The following is a 20,389-nucleotide window of genomic DNA, read 5'->3' as shown; positions in this document are numbered from 1 at the left end:
CACACACTAACAAAACAAACAAACACCCTCTCTCAAACACACGCCCACATACACACATACACACTACATACAGATCCACACACATATTAACTTGTTTATATAAATACTAATTTTTAATTGTAAACATTGAAATAACGTAAAATGTGAATAAAATATGTCGTACAATGTCACATATTAAAAAAATTCTTGTTTAATATAAATAATTCAATATATAGCATCAAATTTATGCAATTAGTCTGTATAGGTTGAAGCTTTTCATTTTTTTATTATCAGTTTTTCTCCTTCTCTCTATCATACAACAAATGGCGTCAGCATCTTCATTTATGTAGAGCTTTATTGCCGGAAGTTCGGTGTCAATTTTTGAAATCGGGTCCAGGTTTTTGGTCGTCCATAATTTTATCGAACGGTCGCTAGATGATGATATGAATCTAGCTTCATCGTCGTTTGTGAATTTTATATCTGTTATCTGTTGGGGAATATCAATTGTTATAAATATACATACAGACATCCATATATATATATATATATATATATATATATATATATATATATATATATATACATATATATTGTTATGAATATATTCTATATAGTATCATATCGTATCATATCATTCATCGTATCACATTGTATCATATCATATATTATAAACCGTAAACAAAATCAAGCCAGCAACAACAACAAAAAAAAACAACAAAAAAGAAGACAACAACAAAAACTTAAACAACAAAAAGAACGAAAACAAAAACAACAATAAAAACATAAACGACAAAAACAAAAAAGCAAAACACACTTCAGATTCATGCGCCTTGCACTTCCTTCCGGCAAACTCCCACTCCTCCACATTCACCAGCATCAGCGCACCATCAGCAGTTCCCAGCAAGATGAATAATTTACTAATTTCTATGCAATTAATATAGAATTCACTTTTAACAGTGACGTCATTGTTGTCCCAATCGTCCACGCTATTGTTATGTTTTGTCGTTTGATTAGTTGACATGCTTATATACGATCTTTTTAAGACACTTCCGGTTTTCATGCTCCAAAGGATCATTTCCGGTTTATTGTTTATTGTCACGACAAGATGGCCGTGTTTCAATGATTTTATTGTCTTTGCATTTGCGTTTATCTGCCTAAAGAGCATATTATCGCTATCATTGTTGTTGTTGTTGTTGCTGTTGTTGTTGTTGTTGTTGTTTATGTCAGATAGGTTACAGTTAATAAAAATACACTGGCAAGAAAATTGTTGGTTTGAAATTGGTCCTGATACCAGTTTCTTGTTTGTTTGTATTTGTTGTGGATGTTTTGACTGAGATAATCTTTGTTGTTGTTGTTGTTGTTGCAATTGTCTTGCTTGCTGCTGTTGTTTCGAGACGTTGACAACGACAACAGCGTATTTACAATCGAACGACACAATAGAATCCGCTATATTCAGCTTCTCATCACCACCAATTTTATTCCATCTCAAATCAACACATCCCTCTGACGTCACCATATTTCCGGCAATATCAAAAATGGCTAACGATATTTTTTCAGAACTTTCGTCAATTCTAGATAATAATATTTTATCCGAACGCAAATTTTGACAACTTGTTTGATTGACATTTTCGCAGTTTGTTGATTGAGAAGTTGTTGATTGTTGATTGGCCGATTGAATCCTTTCACAGCTTTTAAGAAACGGTTCGGTAGTCGAATCGAATAAGCAGCTTGATTCGTACATCGGTACATTTGTCGGTACTGGGAACCGATATCCGGTCTGAATGTTCCACATCTGGTTGGGAAGGTTACCGTTAATTTTCCTTTAATACATGCTCATGTGTTGAATTAGTTAAGAGAGAAGTTGAGAAGTTTGAACTTTCAATCAACACAGACGCACACAAACAAAAACAAACACACACCTATCCACACACACACACGCACACACACACACACACACAAACCCATCCACACACACAAACCCATCCACACACACATCACACACACACACACATACACATACAAATTTACACCCTTACCCATAAACAGAAAAGTCACACAAAACGAAAATAATGAAAACATCCCACTTGAAGTTTTCTCAAAGATTTCATACAACCGCCATCATCATCGCCATCATCGGCAAAATAGCGGGCTTGATTCTCATTGGCTGGTTGCTTCAATCCGGCGACCAATAGCGACTCGTTACAGGCAAGGGAGAGGTGGTCCGCTGTCGTTTTTATGTGTGTTCCATCCATCACTCTCATTGGATGCAGGGTCTGTGATGAACAACAACAACAACAATAATAATAATAAATGATAATGATAATGATGATGATAACATCAATGACTATAACAATAATAATAATAATTATAATAATATTAATGATGATGATGATGATGATGATGATGATGAGAATGAGGATGATAACGATGATGATGATAATAACGGATAGTTATCAAAAAAGTCTAAATGACAAAAATGTTAATGACGATCTATAAAATTTACGAAATAATGAGAATTTAGCGTTTCAGAAAACCTTGGCGTTCCATACGACAACCCCTGATGTATCTGAACATGTAACTAAGTACGTTCCGCATGGAGATAATATGACGTCACTGATATCATCAAAGTCATCGTCGTCTTCATTGGCAGATTTCGTGTTTTTGTTTTGTCTTGATAGTTTTATCCAGCCGTTGTTGTTGTTGTTGTTTTTGAAGGTGTTGGTAGGCAAGCTGGAATTTTTTGCGATGGTTTGATTGGCGTTGTTGTTGTTGTTGTTCGTGCTGTTGTTATTGACGTTAGTGTTGTTGATGTTGCTGGCATTGTTAATTTTCTTCAGTCGCTTCTGTTCTTGTTTCGTCAGCCTGGTTGGAATCTTGTTGAAGGTCTTGGTGACGGTTTTCTCGACGAGTGTTTCTGGAGTGATGAGGTTCTTCAACATGATCTCGTTCAACTTTTCACCATTGTCCGACATAACTTTTTTCTGGTATCTCGAAATGGCGTCATCTTCATCGTTGCCACCACAGGCACCACCGCCACTTCCGGAACGCCAACTTTTTCTTCTGCTTCCATCTTGCAACAGTTTCTCATCGTATTCGTCGGACTTGCATCGATCCGACAGCCATCGGTATGTCAGTTCCGTTTGAATTGATCGGGTCACTCGATCGTTCAGGGCCACCATCCCCGCGATGGCGGTCCTGTTGTCAGCCCTCACGAAATTTGACTTGGCAAACGGGGTGAAAAAAATAACTGGAGCTGTTTGTGGAGAACTTTTAGGAGTTAATGGGAGGTCTAAAAGTAGGGATGTGTTAATTTTTTTAGAAGCGTCGCTGGCATTGGCGAATGAAGTGCCGACCGGTACTTCATCGGCACACAAGCCACTCATGTACGTCTGCGTGTATTTATTATTGCTGCTGTTGTTGAAGAGTTTGCTGGAGCCTGGTCCGTGGCCGGTTGGGCTGACTTTCTGCAGACGGTTCTTTTCGGCTTCCTTTCTTTTGTCTCCGCAATAAAATCTTCCTGGCTTGCACCTATAAAACGCCCAGAGGGTTGAGCTTGCAAACAACAACAGCGCCAGTAATGTACCTGTAACCGCAATAACTCGAGTATTCTCTAGTGCATCGTCATCAACGTACCGATCTATTAGTCGGTATCGCTTGCGATCCTGTGTCGAAGCAGCAACTTCGGGAGGCGAGCCCTTCGGGTCGATGAGGACTCCCGTCATGGAGATGGAAGCAGGGTAGATGTATACCCCCATGCTCTCCAACAAGCTCTCGTTTGTAACTCGTGATTTCCAAACTACTCCTGCCCCACCGAGTTCTTTGAGGTACTCCTTATATTCTTTATCGTTCTCGTCGTCGTCATCCAAACTTTTGCTTCTGTCAGTTTGTGTGACGTCACTGTTGTCGTCATCATCGTTGTTGAGGATGTTTTTCCCATCATGTTTGTCGCCGTTATTTTTGCTCGGTGGTATTCCATTTTTCTGATGTTGGTGGCTGTGGTAATGTTTTTTTGTTGTTTGGAATGAGTGGTCGGTGCCGCTGTGTTCCTTGCTTCCATTCAACTTCTTGTCGTCACCGCCATCCTTGTTGCCGCTGTCACCAATGACGTCATCCTTGCTTCCTCCATCCGGTCTGTTGGCAGTTTTCAAAAGTGAATGGTTGAAATTAATTACTGAAACAAGTTAAATCGAAACTATCAAACTCTAAATCGAAACTATCAAATCCTAAATCGAAACTTTCAAATCCTAAATCGAAACTATCAAATCCTAAATCGATACCATCAAATCCTAAATCGAAACTATCAAATCCTAAATCGAAACTATCAAACTATAATTTGAAAATTTCCATAACTTTCTGTTCAGTTCAATTTTCATTAACACAAAACATACACTAAATCGTTACCAACTTTATCAAATCATTTATCATACGTTATCTGTAATACACACGTTCAACTAATCCAACATAACGTTCTATATTACTACACCATCACCATTTCAATAACCTTCATCATCTTTCTACTTCATCATCACTCACTCTATCATTCTAGGGCCTCTGTCTTCACCACCATCCGGGCCAATCAGTTGGAATGGAGGCTCTAACTGAATGACGTCGCCAAGGGTCTCCACAGATATATCACCATCGTTATCATCTTCATCATCATTTGGGGAATTGTTGTCATAAGTATTATTATTATTGTTGTTGTTGTTGTTGTTGTTGTTGTTGTTGTTATTATCAATTTCGTTTGAAACTTTGTAAGCTTTTTTGAATAGTTTCAATCCATTGTAGAAGAGTCCTTATTTGAAAAAAACATGATTAAATCTTCATCGTCGTCGTCGTCGCCATCATTTTAATAACATTTTATATTTTTGAAATTATCGACATTTTTATCATCATCATCATCGTTGAGACATCATAAATCAAAAATCATCATCATTATCATCATCACTATCACCATCATTATCAACATCATCATCAATGAAACATCCTAAACCAATCATCGTTATTAGTATCATCATCATCATAATCACTACCATCATCATCATCGTCATCATCATCGAGAACACTATCATCATCGTCATCATCGCCATCGTCATCATCATCATCATCGCCATCATCACCATCGTCATCTTCGTCATTGTTATCATAACCTGATATAATTCCTCGAAATGGCTGAATGAGTTCACCATCGTAATTATCATTATCGGCCCCAACCTTGATGGTGGTTAACTGGTGGAAAACTGGTTTTAGTAGAAATAATAAAAGTTACATTGTTATTATTAATTGTTTGAAATATAATATTAAAGTAATAGTAATAATATTTATTCATTCGTTCGTTCGTTCATTCATTCATTCATTCATTCATTCATTTACTCATTCATTTACTCATTCATTTACTCATTCATTCATTCATTCATTCATTCATTCATTCATTCATTCATTCATTCATTCATTCATTCATTCATTCATTCATTCATTCATTCATTCATTCATTCATTCATTCATTCATTCATTCATTCATTCATTCATTCATTCATTCGTTCGTTCGTTCGTTCGTTCGTTCGTTCATTCATTCATTCATTCATTCATTCATAATTTAAAAGCACCTGTTTTAAATTGAATGCCGGATCTGCGTTGATGAACATGACGACGACGACAATGATGATAATGATCTGTTCCATCATCATCATCACCATCATCATCATCATCACCATCATCATCATCATCATCATTATAAAAATCTTCATCACCAGTAGCATCATATCTACTATGATCGTCACCATCTTGAACGTAGTCATAGTTATTTGCGTTATCATCACCACCATCATCATTTCTGTCATAACCACCATCATTGCTGTTGTTATCTTTGTATGTGCTTCGATGGATGTTATTTTTTCCATATTTATCATCATCGTCATCATCATTATAATTATTGTCTTTTTCTTCACCATCATTATCATAACTGTCATCATCGTCGTCGTCCTCGTCGTCGTCTTCATCATCATCACCATCATCATCATCATCTCGCACGTAAACGTTTGTGACGCTACCGCGTCGTATTATGGAGATGATGTGTGGCGATGAGTCGCTAACGAACGGTGGTGACGACGACGACGATGATGGTGATGATGACGACGACGATGATGGTGATGATGATGATGGTGATGATGATGATGATGACGGTGGGTAGTAGTTGGAAGAATAAGTTATTCCTGCCAAGCTTGTAAATACCTGCACTCTGCCGTTCACCTAGATAGGTATGATGATGATGATGATGACGATGATGATGATGATGTTGATGATTATAAAGGCGATGATGATGATGACGATGACCATAATTATGATGACTATGTTGATGTTGATTTTCAATAATAAGTTATCTAGATAATCAATTATTATTTATCTAACTCTTAATTAATTAGTCACTAACCAGTTTCACTTCCAAATAATCCGTAGTTTTCGTACTCTCAACTTTCAAGATGGTGGCATCTGACTGCCTGGTCACGAGACCAAAGGCTATGACGTCACGAACCGAATCGATCGGAGTCGCTAGTTTGAATTGCATCTGACTATTGTTTCCGGTCGAGCCGAAATAGTAAGCTTCCGGTTCTGGCGATGCATTTATTTTGAAATTAATTATGTAGCGCTAAGTTTTATAAAAATTAAAAACGATTAATGTACTGAAAGCATAAATCCCATAAAGTCACAGGCAAACGCGCAAAAACTTACAAACACACACACATAAAAACACACACAAACAAACAAACACACACAAACAAACACACACACATAAAAACACACACACACAAACAAACACACATACATACAAACTAATGATTTATGTTAGAACCTTTGTCACATGTTTTTCCCTCTTTGCTAGTCAGTCTGCAATCACAAACAGCCCTGCGCAGTCTTTCAATACAGATTCCGCCATTTTTGCAGTATTTTGGACGACAGTACATTTTACTGCTACCTTAAATCAGCCAATTAATTAATAACAATTACACAATTGACTATCATAATTAATTAATTAGTTAATTAATTAATTAATTAACTTAAATTGATTAACTATTCGTGTTAAATTTTACCTGAAAATAAAAAACCTTACCAATACACCCATATGCTAAGACGCTCTCTTCATCGTCGTCATAATATTCACCTCCACCGGCTTTTAAAATTTTCTTCAATAAATTTATTCCATCATCCTCGTCATCATCGTCGTCATTATCAATACTATTACTATCGTAATCACTTTCAAAATTTATCATATTACTACTTTTACTACTGCTACTACTGCTGCTGCTGTGGCTACTACTGCTACTACTACTATTACTAGCAATGTTTCTTTTGCTTTCATAATTGGTGTTGATGGTGTCTGATATGCCGTGCCAGCCAGCGTGGATGTTGTTTAAGTAGAGAGAAGCTAGACAGCCGTGAAAATTTGTAGCTACTAAATTTTTATTATTCATATTATTATAGTTATTATTATTATAATAATTGTTTTTAATAATATTTTTGTTATTATTGTTAAATTTTTTATTTTTCTGAGACTTTGGCACGCCACCTATATAAAATACTTTGGAGAAATGTAAATTTTTTGAGGTAGTCATATTACAAAAATTATTATTGTCATTTCTGTTAATATTATTGTTCTTGTTGTTGTTATGGCTGTTCTTGCTGCTATTGTTGTTGTTGTTGTTGTTGTTATTGTTGTCATCATCGTCATCAATAACACTAAGTTGAAACTCGTTGTAGCTTTGATTCATTTCAAATTTGAGTGAATACCATTTGTTCACTTTTAAACTTCTTTCTACAAAGCTCGTCTATTGGATTCAATTGGAGGGAATTATTTTTAAATTTTGGAAAATTAATCCATGAACATATTGAAACAAACATTAAAGTGTAGAAAAATTGATACAAACACGACAATTACAACAAAATTATTGTCTATCGACAGCTTAAAGCACTTAAGCTTTTTTAATTTTCAGCTATTTCATAAATATTATTTTTCAATTTATATATATTCTTTTAAATCTTAGAGGCGTTCACAGCAAACATAGGCGAGCCATCACATCATGCACATGGTATTGTATGTGATTGGTGAGGATATCTTAGCATTCAAACCCGTGACTGCAACAGCAAAACAAGCGGCTTTAACCATTATACCACCTCACCAATGCCGGCTAAAAATTTCATTTTGTCCCCAAATAAGTTGATTAATCTAAGAAACAAAAAAGACCAATAAGCAACAACACCTACTTCTAATTTATTACCATCGTAGGAACTCAATGCAAGTTTATCATTTTCAATCTTCACCATCAACCAAATGCTCTCCATATCACCATCGTCATTGTCGTCGTTGAAGTAGCTGCTGTTGCCACTGAAAAATAATAACGTCTGTTTTGTAGTTGGAAATTTATCTGAGAAGCGAAAGAGAAATGAGATGGCGAATATATCGTTGGATTCATTTATGACATTGCTTGGAATTTTCAGGACATAATTCATAAGAGTTATCGGCTTAATCGGTAAAATCTTTTCACTATGAACTGTTTTAACGTTGTGCTCTATTAACTTGAATGCCGATGTTTGTCGGTTAATATCGATCCGTGAGTCAACGCCGAAGGAATCGAATAAGAATTGACCGTCAAATACAAAACTACCGATATACCCAATGAAATAACCAAATGTGTTGTGAGATCTAAAATCGAGTCGGCGTTTGGCGGTACGCTGATTTGCCGCGTGATGATGCTGAGCAGTTGCGTGTACTTTTTGGTGAGAATGTGGTTTTGGTGGCGTTACAGGTGGTGTTGCATCGGCTGGTGTTTCTGGTATCTTATAGCCACCGATTATGATTTCATCAACTTCTAAACTATAACCTTCTCCTTGAAGCTGAGCTGTTGGTATTTTTATTTAATAACTTTTTAAAAATTATATCTTTTTGTAAATTCTAAAAGTTTTATTTTTTAAGAATTCGCAGCACTATTGTTAACTATTTATGAATAAGTATAATAGTTTATGTTAATTAATCTTAATTTATGTTGATTAAACAAAATAAGCTACCTTCATCTGGAAGACACCTGTCAATTTGAACGAACAACCAATCAGCTTTTTTCACGAGAGTGACGTCATGCCAGTTGTTGTCATTTAATTTCGTTTGTTCTGTTTTCGCGGTCGTATTCGTTGAGCGCTCAAGACATCGGTATGAATGTCTGAAGAGCTACAAGAAAGAAGTTTAAAATTTTAATAAAATTTAATATTGTTATTAATTATTTCGAATAATTTGAACACATTTTTAGAAATAAATCAACTAATTATTGAAACATACTCTCATGTGTTCACCGAATTTTGCTTCAACGTACAGCTTTCCGTCTTTTAAAATCGTTTCGATGAAGTTATCCGACCGATCGGCTTTCGTTTTGAAGATCATCCCATCTTTTTCTGTTGTCTTGAATCGCAAGGATATCTTGCTGAGGTGTCTCGAGTTCGTCGTCGAAGAACGAAAGTACACAAAGTTTTCGCCAGCCAGTGCAATCTTTACAGCCTCTGCATACATATTTAAACGCGTATAAATGTTTTTTAAACTTTACAAAAAAGATTCTTTCAACAGGCATAGCTACAATGCGAGATAATGCTGTACAGTATTTTACTCACCTTTTTCACATCGACTCCCCGAATAAGAAGTTTTTGAACAATCACATTCAAAATCTTCGGTCCTGTCGAGACATTTCCCGGCATTGCACTTGTTATGCACGCACCTGCTTGGCACTATTTCACAACCATTCAGAGCTTTAGTCAGTCCCTGATTAATTGCTAGTCTGTATAAGTCAATCGGTAGTTCAAAATCACCTACCTCGTCGTACAAGTTGTCACTTTTGCTGCCCGTGTCGCTACTGCTTCGGCTGCTGCCAATATTATTAACATTAGTAACAATAGCATTTTTAGAAACATTTTCAATTTCGTTACTGCTTTTTTTATTTTTGCTGAAATTTTGTTCGTGTTGAAGGGTATCGTCGTCCCTTTTCATTTCATAATCTTCATCATCTTGAATGGCATCGTATTGACTGCTGATTCCGCTGCTGTATTCGTTCTGTTCATCATTCGTCGTCGAATGATGAGCCATTTGAATCATCGGAGGTGTCGTAACGTTGAACTTGGGCGTTTTCTTTCCACCACTCAATCTGACACCCCAGATGCAGCCGTGAAAGAAAGGAAACTTATTATCGATAGCTTCTCTATTCCAAACGTGCCAGGGGAGTCTGTTTATGTTGTCCACCCCTCCGAGGTAGGTGAACGTGCCCAGATGGTGAAATGGATTCAACTTTTTCAGTAAAGTGTAGGAGCGACTCGAGTTGTCTAGCGTTAGTCTGAAAGCGGCAGTTGATCGTAAACGTTTTTGACAATTCGAAATTATTTTTAAAGAATTTTTGTGTAAAACTTGTGTAAGCATTGTTTAAAAATTGGTATCTGGGATGAAACTAAAAATTTTTAAAGTTCAAGTTAACATTTAATCAATTTTTTGAAAAGGTAATCATTTTTTTTACATAAAGCAGTCAAAACTGCAACAAAAAACTAACGAACGAACAAATAAACAAACCTCATCATGGCCCCGACCAGTTCAATTTTAACAAAATGCCCGGCCCCATCACTCACAAATATGCTAGATTGGTTTTCCTTTCGGAACTCGTCACTATCAACACTAACTTTGTTCAGTCCTAATTTAATTCTGCTGGCCCTAAACAATCCAGAGTCGTAAATTGCAAAAAGGTATCCTTCAGAAATCTCGAGAACCAGAAAATCAGAATACCCTGGACTTCCTCCGCTGTACAACAGCAGTGAATCTTGCACGAAAGTTTTGAAATTTAATTCTATGAAGGGAATTGTTTGGAAATTGCTTACTTTTTTAGAACCACTCGGTTCTAAAATTATATTTTTTTGCTTTTTATTGAACTCTCTATTGTGATTGTTGACAGTTTTGTCGACCTCGATATGGTCACTTGCGATAAATTTAGTTTCCCATTTCGGTAGTCTTAAAAACTCATTACCAAATAAGGTTATCGCGTTGACGTTTGCCGCCTCCCTACTTGGGGACATGCCCATGACAGCGTTTCCACGTACACGGAGGAAATCTAACGATGGTTTGATGAAAACGGCTTCGATGAAATCAATTTTTCTCATGAAAATGGAGTTTCTGTAGGTCAGCGAGTCTATGGAACCTCTGAAATTGTTCCTCAGTTGCCTGTTCATTATGTCTTCTAATTTGTAGTGACCACCGATGTACAGTTCGCCATGCTTCAATAACTTTGTGTTGTTTTTAAGCATCACCGCGTGAATTAAGCCATCGACGTTGATTTTTATCTAAAATATTAATTAATTAATTAATTAATTAACCACAGTATTACTACATTATTTTTAATTTAGTGAAATTTCACTCGAGTTGAAATAAAAATTTTAATTGTCAAAAAATCTTTTACAGTGAGAACAAGACGCTAACAGATCGATCAACTCTCGTGACCGTGACCTCATGCCACGCCTGGGTATCGTACTTTACATGGTGATCATCGTGACCTTTGAACTTCTCAGGCACTAATTCGCCGTAGTTTACAACTAGCAACAATTTTCCACCCTGTGTTCATGTGCATTTTTTTATGACTAAATAAATCTATTTCAATTCGTGTTTTTGTATTTATCATGAAACGTAGTGTTAACAAAACCACACATTAGCATTTAGTTTGACGCATATGTGTGCATGTATATAAAGAAGCAACATCGAACCAACCTTGACACACAAGTATACGTGATTTTTTGCAGATCCGCTAAAATATATCAATCCGTTTTGATCTGTAGCCTTCAGTTTGATTGCCACTTCTTCATAATCTGGTGAAAAAATTATTTCTACCGTTTTGAATGATTTGAATAAAAAAATTAAAATAAATTCTAAACTTATACTCACAGAAATGGTGTAAAAATACATTACAGGCAAAATATTTCTGTTAAATACTTTTTGAAATTATTTTTTTTTTATTAAAAAAAACAATTTAAAACCAAACATAACTAACTATCTTCATTGTTATAATTTCCCCGGTTACGATCAACAACAGCCTTGTCATCATTATTTTGAATGTTGTAAATTTTAAGTAAATTTTCGTAGTTTAGATCGTACTGGATGTAAGAGTGGCCATCAAAAGTTAGCATGCGTCTATGGAAGGGTCTGTAAACTTGCTGATGAGAGCCTAGATATCTGGGATTTTGAGAAGGAACTTGGTGGAGATGAGAGTGACCGGAAGGAAAGGATGTGAAATGCTGCAGGCTTTTGTTTTGTTGTTTTTTATCCAAATTTTTTCCACTTCTTGATGTGGTTGGCTGTTGCTTCTTTTGGTTTTTATTGTCGGTTAATCTTGAAATATCTGAGATGTGACGTGACGAGAGTGGTGAAACTGTTAAATCGTCTTAACAAATAATAATTGGCGACTCATTTACAGTGTTTAAAATAATAATAATTGATATTTTTAATTATTAAATAAATTTTAAAATAAAAAAAAACAATGGAAGAAAGAAAGTCAAAATTTAACAAAAATCCACCATTAAACCTTCATCATCTTCGGCATCATCTCCGCCACTAGATCTTTCCTTACTGAAATCGCCGACTTTCTCTAGACTCTCTTTATCTCCTTCCCAGAATTCCACGTCGTCAAAAATAGCGTTAGCATAGTACTCATACTTCATGCTGGTGTCCGCGTGGCCAATGAGATAGCGTCTCGAACGCTGGTAGTCGAATTCGTTCGTTGTCGGGTTCGAATTCTGGCCAACTTTTGTGTTGTTTATGTACAAGGAAGCACCTTTTAATGGATGCCATGTTATTTCAATCTGAGTTGGTGGGCGTTGTGGTTGAGAAATTTGTTCTTTGCTCGCGATGGTTTCAGTGTTTTAATTAATTCAGAAATTATTAAATTTCTAATTTATTTTATTAAATATATATTCTTATGTTACTCGATTTGATTGAAACATGTTTGTATTGCAGTTTGTTAACCTTGAATTAAACAATCCTTTACAAATTAAACGAATAAATAATGTTTTATTTTATTTATTATTTTATATTCTTATTTAAAGACAAGAATAGTTTGATTAATACACACATTATTCCATGATCCCAGCTTGAATTTCGGACTCATGACCGTCCACTGCTTTGTTTTGTTCCTAACCAGGCATATCAAATTTCCTCTTTCGTAATAAACCTCCACCAATGGTGAAGCCACAAAATATGTCAAATCTAATAATAGAAACGGCTTGACCTTGAACTTCACCGTAATACCCCTGATGCAGTTATCGAGGTCAGACTTACAGATGACGTCACGCCCGAGGTCAAGGTATTGGTTGAGGCCGTTGAGTAGCAGACCATTCCCTTGATAGCCAGCAACCACTTTGGGAGAATTATGCACGGAAGCGGTGTGTGATTGGTGGAAGATCATGTCTTTCTCTATCTTCTCCATATCCAGTTTGAATCCAGAGATGTCTGTTGGTTTGGATGGTTTGTTTTTATAGCTATTTTAATATATTTTGTTTGAGTTATTTTTCAAGAAATTAAAATTAATATCACGCATTTCAAACATTGACTAAAAATTAGCTGTATATGCAAATATGTTGTTTCATAGTGGAATGAATTTGCAGTTGAACCAGGTTGCCGCGCGTGTGATTTAAAAGTACGCAGAAAATTATATTTTGCTCTGCTTTTTGTCAAGGGAGACAGCTTATATGCAGTTTGTTCAAAGTTGAAAACATGAAAAAACAAATCAGTCTAACAACTGCTTGGTTCATTTCAGTAACATTTTATAATTCATGTTTCTAGCTACTGTGACAAACTTGTGAATTTTGTAATGTTTCTAATGGCTATCTTGATTTTATTTTTTGCAATAATTATTTTATTTCTCGAGTTATTTTTATTAATTGAAATGATTATTAAAAATCTTAATACGAAAATATATGCTAACAAACATGTAAAAACGATAAACTGCATAGAGATCTAACGATTTGAAACGAAATAATAACACATAAAGAGATTGGCATATGCTGACGTAACATAACAACACAACATGAAACAAATTATCTATTTGCTCATGTCTTAAATGTTTAAAAATAAACTGTACTTTGCAATTCATATAAAAAAATGTTGAAAAATTTATTCACAAGAAATTTTTCGTACCATCGTCCATGAAATGAAAACCTATGATGAGATTTCGACTCGCGAACCAGAAATCAAGTTGATCGATTAGCAAGTAAGGATCTCCCAGGTGGTATGAGCCACGTCTTAAAGGTGTGGCATTGCCTATATATATGTCCTTGTCTGACAATTTTTAAAATGAAAAGTTTGAATAGTTTTTGGAATTGAGTTAGCATAACTTAAATTCAACATTTTGTCAAATTTTTTATTTTTTCAGTATTTGGTGTTTTGCGTTTTAATAATATTTTTTATTTTTAAAAATATCAAAAAGTAAAACGAAACAATCGTGCCAAAATAAGTTTAAATTTTCGTTGAAAATTTTTAAGATTAAATCGTTCAGCAACAACAAATGATTGAATGAACGGACAACTAGCCTGAACCATTTTCTTGAAATCTTAAAAAAATGTTTTCAAAACTTTTCCCTCCAAACTCTTTAGCTTTCAAAATTTTGTTAACAAAGACAAGAAGGCCTCTATCTTCACTCCAACTGACATCCACTCTGTTGGACTCATTAACCAAAATTCCATCTTTCGAGGTAGCTGCATACCAAATCTTTTCCGCACACTTCACTCCAACGACTATGTTCATCGGAGATTTTGACAGTTTCACAAAATAATTTGGTGCCGAAATTATGAAAACATCTTCTTGCGGATATTTAATCTGTTTGAAAAAGACTGATATAGTGAAGCCATGCCGACAGTGCTTTATGTTCCCGAAGCACAGATCGTTGTGAGAGCCCAAATTGCCATATCCGGAGCTTGGTATCATTATCCCTTTCCATAACTTAGCGTCACCGTGTAGTTTAGGGTGCAAGTAAATTTTATTGTCGGTGATTTGGTAGAAAGTTGAAGAAGTTTCTGATGGCGATGAAGATGGAGGCGAGAAGAAGGTTGAAGATGTGGTGGGAGTATTTGATGGTTCTGTAAACTGAACTACAATGTGGTAGACGTCACTATCTGAAACGTATAATTCAAAACAAAGTTATTCAATTTTTTACATTAGAAGAAGACGTGTCGAAAAATGTAATTTAATTATAAACACAAATGATTTTCCAAATCACCTCTAGTTATTCTATCAAAATCTTGCAGTGACTGTTTGTCTTGAAACCACAATTCTACTTCATCTAAGAACAATTTTGTATCTTCAGACTTATAACTGTAACCATAGGAACCTGTTGTAGAGTGTTGCTGGGAGGTTTTATTGCAACCAAAACACAAAGATTTTGATTCTGGTTCTAAAGTTTCACTATCTTTTTTTTGGGATATAATTGGATAAGTTTTGTTAATTAAAATTTTGTCAATGTGAACTTCTAAAGCTGATTTTGGATTCCAGGATATCTCTAAAAATATCCAGGTGTCTAATGGAAGACTATTAACGTTAGCTGACCATTTTTTGTTTTTAAATTTGAACTCCGAGTACAACTTATTCATCTTGGAGACAACATCTCGCTTGCTTCTTCTGCTGTTGTTTTGAAATTTCGACTGGACCTCCATCAGACTCTTTCTCGAACGCCCAGTTAAATATTCAACATTTTTAGAATCCGTATCATTCTTATAATATATTTCGATATCATTATTTCGTATCAAATATCGAGATAAACTCGATGTCTCTTTGAATTTGAGCCACATAGAAATGTACATACCCAATTTGCAGGCTTGTAAATTAATGAGGCACATCTCACCTGACCCATTTATCGTCGGGAGCACATCCACCACCTGACCTACATTCAATCTCAGGGCATTGTCCACTTTCCCCGGGACTATGGCGGTTTCTTTAGTGACCGTTGCAACAAAATTATCGTTGTTTGTTGCTAGAGAATTGTGCGAGTCAATGGCGTCCATGTCTAAAATGAGTTTCTGGGGCTTTCCTATAAAGGTTGTTTGTTATTTTTCATTTCACTTTAATTTTAAAAATAAATTTTTGACCTCCATTAATTTCATCGATTTGCAAAAAAAACGATATTTAAATAAATAATTATAAGCTGAATAAAAACGAGCTGAAATTTTTTCAATTGACTAAAATGTACAGTCCAGCTTTGAATTAAATTGAATAAAATAATATCGTAATGCTAACAAAGAATAATATTAATAATGACAATTTAGCTAGCATCTCAATCAAATCGTAAAAACTGACCGCTGGCCACTACCTCTCCGATTTTCTTCAAAACCTCGCGGTGTCCATAACAGACACGCATGCTTTTCACAAATGTTTTTCCGCCCAGACCTCTCCAACGATCGCCATTGAACGTTCCGTAATTATTCCGGGTTGGAACTCTCCCACCTCCGTCAGAGGGAGGTGCAAATTTGGGTTGGTCCTGGATTTTTATGGTTCCGAAATTATTGCGGTTGATGTTTTTGCTTGATAGGTGTTTAATTTCATTAGATGTTTCTTGCAGTTTTTCATCTATGAAGAGCTGAACCGTCTGTCCGGTCGGTTGATGGTTGTTGTATGAGATCTGGTAATTTGAATTTGCAAGTTTTCTTAAATGGCGTGGGTTAAAATAAATGATAATACTAAAAAATTTTGACATAAAATTTGACATTACATTACTTTAAAAAAAACTAATAATGTTCGTTGCTCAATAAAAAAAATTTTTGATTTCATCTATTTTTCATAATCATTATTTAAAACTCACCTCAATGAAATGCCATTGATCGGATTTCAGCGAATCACGAGAAAGTACCTCCACGTTTGACGAATCAAATTTCAGACCTGCTAACACGTGACCCAATGACGTAACTGATACCTCAATGATGTCAGATATAAAAATAATCTTGAATGACGACGCTGATGATGCCGATGATGATGGTGATGATGGTGATGATGTTATTTTGAGCCAAAAAGAAACGTACAATCCATTCTTGCAACTTACAGGTTTGTTAAAACACGTGTTTGAAGCATTATTATTTTTATTATTAATATTATTATTAAAATTATAATAATTATTATTTTTATTGTTGTTTAGTAGGGTTTCGGCATACATATTGAAAGAATAATCACCGCTTTCGAGATGGCTTAAATCTTTCAAGTTGAATGTTGATGGGGACAACGACGATGATGCTGCCGGTGGCGGTTGCGATTTTTTTGTAACCAGACTGCAAAAGGCAGGGCCTACATACAATGTTTAAAATATCTGTCAAAGTTTTAACTACAAAATTAACGCATACCACCATTTTAAAATATTTTCAAACAAAAATTACAAAAAATTTAACATTGTAGACTAAACAAATACGAATAACATTATCAAACGGGAACATGACCAATGAACCTTTTTCGGCGATCTCACCCTCTTCAACCTCAACTGACCAGTATTTTAATTCGTCAATTAAAAATTCTCTTCCGCTAAAATCTTCATTATCACTGCGTGAATCACGTGATTTTATACGTCGTCCAATCACAAAGGCGTCCCAGATGTCTGCATCTGCTGATTGGCTAGCTCGTTGTTTTTTTACCCTTTGTGGAGGTTCTATTTTTAGCTCTTTATCTACCTGCCCGTCTATATACAATCTCAAAACGCCAGACGGATTCCACGTCAATGTCACGTGTTGCCATAAATGACGTATGAACGTGCCAGACTCTAGGGTTATCGATTTGTTTATATTGTGCGATGACGTCATTGTGATTGTTAGGACTTCCTTTTTCGGTTTCCAGATGATTTTAAATTTTTGATGGTTTTCAGCCGATGGGTCGATGGCGGGCGTTTGTTCGTCGTCTTGAATGGAATAGAAGCTGTCATCGTTGTCTACCTTATAATTATTGTTATAATAATTATTAAAATAAGAGTTATTATTGTTACTATTTTCATTATTATCATTATAATTATTTAACAAGGATGATGTGATTATCTCCATGTCGCTCAACGTTCGATTTTGTTGCTGGCTGCTATCGCCCTCGCAGCGGCTGCCACCACCACAATCTTTGACGATGTTCAACCAGAATGATAGGGTGTAGCCTGATTGACAAGGTTGGTTGTAATAATTATTATCATTTTAATATTATAATTTTAATAATAATTCATTATGAAATTTAATATTTATTCACACAACAACGGACCTTTTCCACAGAGAGCCAAATTTCCGAAGCATTCATTGGGCAGATCTAGACCTTGAATGATGACGTAATTTTCATTCTCAACCAATAGGAGTGCTTCATTTTTAATGGCGTCTTTTGAGAAGAATTTGTTAATCCTATCCTTCATTTTGCTGGAGGTGTGGTAGTTGTTATCGCTTTGGGCACTTTTTGAAATTTGATTTTGAGGGAATTTTTTTTCTTTCAGCTTCTTCTCCAGCTCAATGACAATCAATGTCGCCTGCATTTCCGTTGTATTGTAGAGAGTTCTTCTCAGAGTACTTCTACCGTAATTGTCCTGGCCAGTCTTATCGGCGGTGACGTATCGAATGACGTCAGCGTTGTTGTTGTCGAAGGTGACGTCATAATGCGTAATCGTCTCTGCGGTTGAGTGATTCATTTAGTTCATTCAAATGTTTTCAACTTGTAATACATTGATCATATTAATTGTATATTGTTCTTGAATAATTTTGTTAAAAAAAGAACCGAAAAAAGAAATTATATTTGTTAACAATTAATAATGATGATAATAGCTGTTGCAGTTGTAAATTTTATATTTGCTCTTTTCGTGAATATATCTACACGACACCGTTTGTTCTATAGGTGATTAAGCCTGCTAAGCAGAAACTGTTCAATCAATCAACAAGACAATTAAATAAACAATAAAACAATTATGTTACGTATCAATCATTTACTTTGTCAACCATTAAAACAATCACACAGCTACTCAACTAACCAACCAGCCAACTAACTATTGAACCAACCAACCAGCCAACTTACCAATGAAAAAACCAACCAGCCAACCAACCAACCAATGAACAAACCATCCAGCCAGCCAGCCAACCAATGAACAAACCAACCAACCAACCAGCCAACCATCCAACCAACCATCAACGCAGTGTCTCTGAGAGCAATCACAATCATGCGTATCATAGTCCATAGTTAGACATAAGCATCCTTTGGAACACAACCTCGTTTTGCCAATGCCGCTACTACTGCCACCACCACTGCTGCTGCTGCTATTTCCACTGCAGCTTTCTTTAGGAAAGTCCGTGAATCCAAAGCCATCAATCAAAATCGGCCTGACCATAGAACATGTACAGTTTTGAAATATAACATTTCTCAGGTAGCCTCTGAAAGAGAGATGTTCCAAGGCGGACGGTGTCGACAAAAGTTGCGGACATCTTCTCAGCAGCGGAGGCAGACCGGCGATGTACGAGTAACCGTAATAATTCAAATACCGATCTCGATTATTATACCGATAATGGTGATAAGGGCCGCTATAAAAGACATTGTTGTCCTGATCATAGCCACTATCGTCATCAATTAAGCATTGCTTGTAGATTCCGTTGAAATCTTTAATAACGGTTCTAGATTCTTTTACTTTAGAGGCATGAAATGGTGAAAATTCAAACAACTGAGTCATGGCCCCATCAAAGATGAGGTTGATTCTTGAGTTGTCTACCTTTAAGCCAACACTGTGCCACTTTCCATCGTTCAGCAGCACTGGACCGTGTGTGGCCCGTCTGCGTTTGTCGTCTCTGACGTTGGCCACCAAGTAGCCGGTGCTGTTGTAGTAGATCTCTACGTAGTCGATTCGGCCGTTGGCGATGTCGTCCTTGTAGAAAAGAAGGATGGTGGAGTTGGTGGGGAAGGTTGAGGTGGTCTTGAGGTCGATGCGAACGGAGCTGTTTGCATTGCAGTGGGTGGTCCAGGGCGGGTAGATCAGGTGGCTGGCGTCATTACCGTCCACGTGGAGAGATGTTGAGGGTGGCGAGTGGAGGGTTAGGATGAGGAGGATAAGAAGGACGTTTCGCGTTTGTGAGAAGGTAGTGGTGGTGGTGGTGGCGACGGCGGTGGTGGTGGTGTTGTGAGGAATGGGGAGGTTTTTGCCAGCTCTTATCGCATTTTTACCTCTACCCATTTTTGTCGTTGCTAACCATCGGTGTTGTTGTTCATATCGTGAACTTCATTGGCCAACTTTTTTAAGTTCACGTTGTAGTTGCGTTGTTGTTGTACGTGCTGTTGTACGTACGTTGTAGTTGCGTTGTTTTTTTTAGTTGATAACAGTCGTTCCTGAGCTTGTTGCTTTCATACTCTCTGCATGCACACCCATTTATCCGATTTTGA

General features: G+C 36.1%; 1 protein-coding gene across 1 annotated transcript; it reads right to left on the bottom strand.

Annotated features, from left to right (window-relative positions):
* Positions 1 to 8,136: 8,136 nt before the first annotated feature.
* On the bottom strand, positions 8,137 to 20,183 carry HELRODRAFT_182201 (hypothetical protein; the record flags this gene model as incomplete). Its single annotated transcript, XM_009032507.1, has 19 exons — positions 8,137 to 8,870; positions 9,037 to 9,193; positions 9,302 to 9,519; positions 9,628 to 10,340; positions 10,571 to 11,331; positions 11,468 to 11,599; positions 11,753 to 11,850; positions 12,033 to 12,380; positions 12,564 to 12,840; positions 13,110 to 13,486; positions 14,174 to 14,314; positions 14,608 to 15,147; positions 15,252 to 16,058; positions 16,325 to 16,613; positions 16,827 to 16,978; positions 17,192 to 17,302; positions 17,460 to 18,143; positions 18,245 to 18,638; positions 19,347 to 20,183. The coding sequence occupies 19 exons, from the start codon at positions 20,181 to 20,183 to the stop codon at positions 8,137 to 8,139; spliced, it is 7,770 nt and encodes a 2,589-aa protein (XP_009030755.1).
* Between the last annotated feature and the right edge of the window lie 206 nt (positions 20,184 to 20,389).

The sequence above is a fragment of the Helobdella robusta genome (genome assembly GCF_000326865.2).
Source record: "Helobdella robusta unplaced genomic scaffold HELROscaffold_82, whole genome shotgun sequence".
Classification (NCBI taxonomy): domain Eukaryota; kingdom Metazoa; phylum Annelida; class Clitellata; order Rhynchobdellida; family Glossiphoniidae; genus Helobdella; species Helobdella robusta.
Note: the sequence above shows the minus strand (reverse complement) of the source record. Positions and strands in the feature narration are given on the sequence as shown.